Source organism: Corapipo altera, unplaced genomic scaffold (genome assembly GCF_003945725.1).
Source record: "Corapipo altera isolate COAL_440 unplaced genomic scaffold, ASM394572v1 201, whole genome shotgun sequence".
NCBI lineage: Eukaryota > Metazoa > Chordata > Aves > Passeriformes > Pipridae > Corapipo > Corapipo altera.
The window spans coordinates 3,251,303-3,257,683 of NW_020884940.1; the positions used below are offsets into that span (position 1 = coordinate 3,251,303).

The 6,381-nt window shown below is 60.2% G+C and overlaps 1 protein-coding gene across 2 annotated transcripts; it reads right to left on the reverse strand.

The window, feature by feature from the left end:
* Positions 1–631: 631 nt before the first annotated feature.
* On the reverse strand, positions 632–3,818 carry LOC113955596 (peptide methionine sulfoxide reductase MsrA-like). Of its 2 annotated transcripts, XM_027661268.1 has the most exons (6): positions 3,648–3,817; positions 2,880–2,948; positions 2,669–2,788; positions 2,028–2,132; positions 1,568–1,674; positions 632–914 (listed from the first exon to the last, which is right to left on the reverse strand). In XM_027661268.1, exons 1-6 carry the CDS (start codon positions 3,718–3,720, stop codon positions 756–758), a joined length of 633 nt encoding a protein of 210 aa, XP_027517069.1. In that variant the 5' UTR covers positions 3,721–3,817; the 3' UTR covers positions 632–755. The 2 variants fall into 2 exon arrangements, with proteins under 2 accessions (XP_027517069.1, XP_027517070.1); XM_027661269.1 differs by lacking the exon at positions 2,880–2,948 and having other exon boundaries at positions 3,648–3,818.
* Positions 3,819–6,381: the final 2,563 nt, after the last annotated feature.

Here is a 6,381-nt window from a genome sequence, read left to right on the forward strand (position 1 = left end):
ACAGGGATACAGGGATACAGGGACAGGATACATGGACACAGGGATACAGGGACAGGATACACGGACACAGGGACACAGGGACAGGACAGATGGACACAGGATACAGGGATACAGGGATACAGGGACAGGACACACGGATGCAGGGATACAGGGATGCAGGGATACAGGGACACAGGGACAGACAGACAGGACAGACGGACACAGGGACACAGGGATACAGGGATACAGGGACACACGGACAGACAGTCAGGACAGATGGACACAGGGACACAGGGACACAGGGACGTTGGACACAGGGTCATAGACACATGGACACAGGGATGCAGACATGGACACAGGGACACATGGACAGGACACAGGGACACAGAGATACAGGGACATGGACATGGACACAGGGATGCAGACATGGACACAGGGACATGGGCACACAGACACACAGACACACGGACACACGGACACAGGGACACGTGGACCATGGACACGTGGACACAGACTTACGGACACAGACCCACCTATACACAGACACGGACACACAGACGTGGACACACGGACACACAGACACAGGCACAGCTCCCCCCCAAGCAGCACCCAGTGACCCCCCCAGAGCCCCCCAGGAAAAGCCAGGACAGGGTGGGGGTCACAGGGCTTTAACTGGGGGACAGTGGGGTGGCAGTGACACGTGGGGCCAGCAATGCCAGGGACGTGGGGACAGCGCAGGGGACACGGGGACAGCGCAGGGGACACGGGGTGGCCCCTCAGCGTGTGATGGGGCAGGTGACCCCGGTGCCCTTCATGCCACAGGAGGCCCCGGGCACCTTGTGCAGGTACTGCTGGTGACGGTCCTCGGCGTAGTAGAAATCAGGGGCCGGCTCGATGGCAGTGGTGATGTCCCCACGTCGCTGTGTCCCCAGCTCCTAGGACAGTCCCATGGCGGGGGGAGCCTGGAGGGACCCCCCATCCCACTGCCCCGCACATGGCACAGCCAGGGCAGGGGCTTGTCCCATGTCCCGGGGCTGGGGGAGGTGGCTGGTGTCCCCAGGGGTGTCACAGTGCCCCCAGGGTGGGGCCAGGTGTTCCCAGGGGGGCCACAGTGATCCCAGGGTGTGTCCCAGTGTCCCCAGGGGTGCTCTCGGTATCCCCAGGGGAGTCCTGATGTCCACAGGGGGATCCCAGAGTCCCCAGAGTCCTCCTAGTGTGACCAGGAGGGATCCCAGTGTCCCGGGGGGGGGTGTCTCTGTGTCCCACGGGTGTGTCCTGGTGTCCCCAGGAGGGTCGTGGTGCCCTCAGGGAGGGCCTTGGCGTCCTTATGGGGGCTCCTGGTGTCCCCAGGGAGGGTCCCAGTGTTCCCAGGGGGCTCCCAGTGTTCCCAGGGTGGGTCCCAGTACCCCTATGGGTGTCCTGGTGTCCAGAGGGGGGATCTCAGTGTTCCCAAGAGGGGTCCCAGGGGCATTCCCACTGTCACCAGAGGTGTCCCAGTGTCCTGGAGGGGTCCCAGTGTCTCCAGGGTGGTTCCCAGTGGCCCTGGGGGGATCTCTGTGGCCCCAGGGTGTCCCAGTGTCCCCAGTACCTGCTGGTACAGGTCCCTGCTCCAGAGGGCAGTTTCCTGCTGCCGGGGGCCCAGGGTGTAGATGACGGAGCGGTACTGGGTGCCCACGTCCTCCTGCTGCCTCATGCCTGGGGGGCAGCCCCCACGGGGAGGGGTTATGGGGCACCCCCAGACCCCACCAGGCACTGCCTTCCCCCCTGGTGGGGAAACTGAGGCATGGGGGGCAAGGCAGGGGGATCCTGCTAAAGGGGTCAGTGAGGGAAGTCACTGCAAGACCCCCCAGCACCAAACTGGGGAGACGCCAAGGACCTTCTGCTGGAGCCTGTTTGGGGTTAAACTCTCCAAAACTGGGGCTGCCCCAGGTGCTACCCCCCCGCACCCAGCACCAAGGGGTGCAAATGCCAAGACCCTCCTGTTGGAGCCCATTTGGGGTTAAGCCCCTCCAGACTCCCCCGTGCCCAGGCCAGGGCCTCATCCCTACCTTGAGTGGGGTCGTGGTTCTCCCAGAAAATTTTGAGAAGCTCCTCGTAGCTGATTTTCTGGGGGTCAAAGACCACCCTCACCACCTCGGCGTGCCCCGTCAGCCCTGCGAGCAGAGCCAGCCCTGCTGCAGCCCCTCAGCGTGGCCTCCTGCCCCCCAACCTCCCTCTGCTCCAGGATGGAGGCAGGGATTGGGATAGGGAGGGGCACCAGCATCCTCTCACGCACCGGGACCCCCTTCCCCAGGTGCCTGGTGGAGGTGGGATCCCCAAGGCTGTCCCACACTGGGATAAATCCCCAGCTGGACATGGCAGCCGGGATAATATTCCCTGCAGACAGTTAATCCTCTGCAGAACGTCTGTCCAGCTAAGCCAGGGCTGTCTGTCCAGGCTGGGGGGGGTTTGAGGAGCTGGGGTGGGGGACAGGGGGGGTCATTGTCCAACAGACACTGGAGAGCATCCCATGGGATCCAGGCCAGGCCAAGGGGCTGTGGGACACCCTGAGGTGCTGGATGGGGATGTCACCCACCCATTGTGGGGGACACTGGGGGACACCCTGAGGTGCTGGATGGGGTTGTCACCCACCCATTGTGGGGGACACTGGGGATCCCCGTGGCAGCAGGGGAGGGGGAGCCCCTCTTACCTGTGCGAACCTCTTCGTAGGTGGGGTTGGGGGTGAAGCCTCCCGCGAACCCCACCTGGGTGGAGAAGACCCCTGGCGTGTTCCAGAAGAGCTGCTCGGCCCCCCAGAAGCAGCCCATGCCTGTGGGGGGACAGGCAGGGAGGGTGAGTGGGGCTGGGGGGGCTCGGGGCTGCTGGGACCCCCCTCCCCCGGCACGGCAGGAGCCACTCACCGAAAATCGCCGTCTCCATCTCCGCTGGGAACGGCGGGATCGTGGCATTCCCGGTGACAGCGTGGGTGGCTGGGGGGACACACGGGGTCAGGACCCCCCAGCCCACCCCAAATTGAAGCCAGCTCCACCCTGTGTGTCCCCCTAAAAGCAGGCACTGACCCTGTCCCCTCCAGCTCCTGGGGACACTGAAACCCTCCCTACGAGACATTACCACCCTCTGGGGACACCAGGACCCCTTCTGGCCCATCTGGCCACTGGCCTGTGTCCTCGCATGACCACCCTGACCCCAAACGGGTCCCTGTGGGCATCTCAAGGCCGTCACTGCCATCCTCCAACACCAACACCCCAGAGCAGCCCCCCAAAACCACAAGGGTGTCCCGTGGGTGGGTCCTGGTGTCCCCAAGAGGGTCCCAGTATCCCCAGGGAGAGTCTTTGTGTCCCCAGGGTGGGTCCCACTATCCCCAGGGGTGGTCCTGGTGTTCCCAGGGGGATCCCAGCGTCACTGGGGGGGGGCTGCTGTCCCCAGGGTGGGTCACAATGTCTCTAGAGGGGGTCCTGGTGACCCTTCAGGGATCCCAGTACCATCAAGAAGGGTCCCTGTGTCCCCGGGGTGATTCGGGTGTCACCAGAGGATCCCAGTGTCCCCAGGGGGGTCTCCGTGTCCCGTGAGGGTGTCCCAGTGTCCCCAGCGCTGATGCCCTCAGAGCAGCCCCCCAAAAACCTCGGGGGGGGGTGTTCAAGGTATCACCCCCTCCCTGCCCCCAGTACCTGTCACTGTCATCCTCTGTGCTCTGCCGGGCAGAGCCTCGGCGGGGCTGGGGAGCACCCCTGCACCCCGCATGGCCCTCCAGAGAGGGGCTGTCCCACCCTCCAAACTGGGATCCGGACGCTGCAGGTGCTGGGAGAGGCACTGGGAGCACTGGGAGCACTGGGAGCACTGGGAGGGAGGAGGGTGCGGGAGGCAGAGCCCGGCCGGAGTCACCGCGGGGGGCACAGGAGGGGCCGTCACAGGGACACAGGGACACAAGGACACAGGGACAGGGTGCACGGCCCCGGGGGAACCCCCCAGTGGGACCCCCGCGGGTGTCAGAGCGTGTCCGGGGACACGGCAGTGGACCCCGCCCGGGGGGTGACCGCAGGGGACACGGGCAGAGTCCCGGAGTGTCCCCACAGCCCGTCAATCGTTAACGCAGCCCGAGGGTCACCCCGGGACGGCTCCGGCCCCCCCGGCCCGGCCCCACCAGCGTCTCCCCAAAAACAGGAGTGGGGATGCAGGCCCTGCCAAAAGCCTCCAAAAAACCAGGAGTGAGGTTCCAGATCCCCGTGGCTGAGTCCCAGCCAAGCCTCCCCAAACCAGGATTAGGGGCTGGGCCCCCCCGGCCGTCCTGGACCCCAGGGCAGCACTCGGCTGAAGGGATGCAAGCCCGGGGCGCCCCTAAATCCCCCTCCCCAGCCCGCAGAGCCCCATTCCGGGTCATCCCTCTCCAGGAGAGGGTGCTGCTGCCTTTAGAGGCGCTGGAGTGGGATCGGGGAACACAGATGGGACGTCTTGGATGGAGGGAGGGGGCGAAATCTCATCACCTTCGTTCGTGGGGGAAGAGGAGAAGGAGAACAAGGATCAGCTTGGCCACATTAACATCCTTTCCCCAACTGTTTGGTCCTTCCGAGGATGCTTTTTGCTGCTTTCCCTGCACGGAGCCACGTCCAGCTCTATCCTGCAGAGCGATTCCTCCTGGATAACGCTGTCACTGCCGAGGGTTTGCTGCTCTCAGTGTCCCTGCTGTCCCCCAAGGCTGCCAGAATCCCTCCAGCCGGGCTGGATGAGCCCTGTTCCCGTTTGCTGCATCCTCATCCTCATCCTCCCACGGGTCCTGTGCCCCCCAACCATCCTGCATCCCCCAGGAATGGTGAACACAGCTGTGCTGGGTTAATGGCTGGACTTCATGACCTCGGAGGGCTTTCCCAACCTGAAGGATTCCATGATTCTGTCAGGAGATCCAGCAATTTCCTTTTCCCAAGCAAACACATGGGTGCTGAGCCACAGCACCAAACCTGCCCCCCCTTCCCCAAGCCCCTGCCTGGAGTTTCTTGCCTCCAAGGCTCAGCTGAGCTGTTTCCTTTCAGGGATTTGGGGTGTTTACAAAGTCTGGAAAACCCCAAATCAGCCCCTGCACGAGCCCCTGCAAAGGCCCAGCCTGGGTTTACATAACTCCAGGGATTTATGCAATTTTGGGAAGCACAGCAGCAAAGCAGCTTTTCCTTTCCCTTTCCCCATGAACCCCCCCCCCAAATATTTTTACCTTTTTTTCTTTTCCAAGGAAATCACAGTAATAAACACCTTTTTGCTCTTACCTGTGCCCCATTCACAGTGAGATGACTTTCTATGCTTTTGGAGTCTTCAGTCACAATTACAGGTGGATTTTTCCCCCCTTATCCTGCACTTTTCCACACACAGCCCTGCTGAAAGCAAACCTAGAAAATTCCCACTTTTTGTCCCAGTTTAGACCAAAACAGGACCAGACCCAGACTGAAGCAGGGGAAATTCAAGCAGCAGCTTGTCCCAGCTTGGAGGACAAGGATATGACCAGTGGATAAAGTTGTTTTTTCCTTAAATAAAAATAATTGCAGGCACCACACCTGCAGCTGAAGTACCGTGGTTTTCAAATCCCATCTTCCTCTTCCTCTCATGTCTCTTGGGTTGTCACTTGAAGACCAAAAAGGGGAAGAAACTGCCTGACCAACAGTGAAACCAGCACACAAACACCTGCAGGCACAGCCCCAAACCCCTTTCTCCAGCTTTATTTTTTTACTTACAACTAAAATTCTCTCAAAGGGCAAATTGTTTAAAAATTTGGGTTTTTAATCAAGTTGAGTTTCTGTCCTCCCCTCCTCCAGCTTTGCAACAACGTGGGTTTTACCTCCCTCTGAAAGCACACGAGGGCACCAGTGAGGAATCTGGGGGTTTGGCCACCTCAAAGAGAGACTGAAAGTCCTGAAGAACTAAGAAGAGAAAAATTCTTTTGGAGAAAGCAAGTGAAATCATAGAATTACAGACTGGTTTGGGTTGCAAGGAACCTTAAGGACCACCTAATCCAACATGCAGGGACACCTTCCTCTAGACCAGGTTGCTCCAAGCCCTGTCCAACCTGGCCTTTAATTTAATATAAAATATCCCAGGAAAATGCAAATGGCCACAGAGCTGCTTTGACACCTGCAGAAAACACCAGCCCAGGTCTTTACCTGACACCCACTGGAATATTTTGGAACTGAGTTTTGTTTGTCTGCCGTTTCAAAAGGAACGATTAACAATAAAAAAATAACAACTGAGCTGATTTTTCAGGGAGTGCAGCAACACAGGGTGTAGGAGCATCCACCATCCTGTGGGGGAGCAGGGAAATGGGAATGCCAGGAGCACCAGGATCAGGTGGCTGGATCCAGATGTTTTCCCAGCTGTGATTTAATAATTGGGATATTTTCAATACCCTCAAGGACTGACCACACC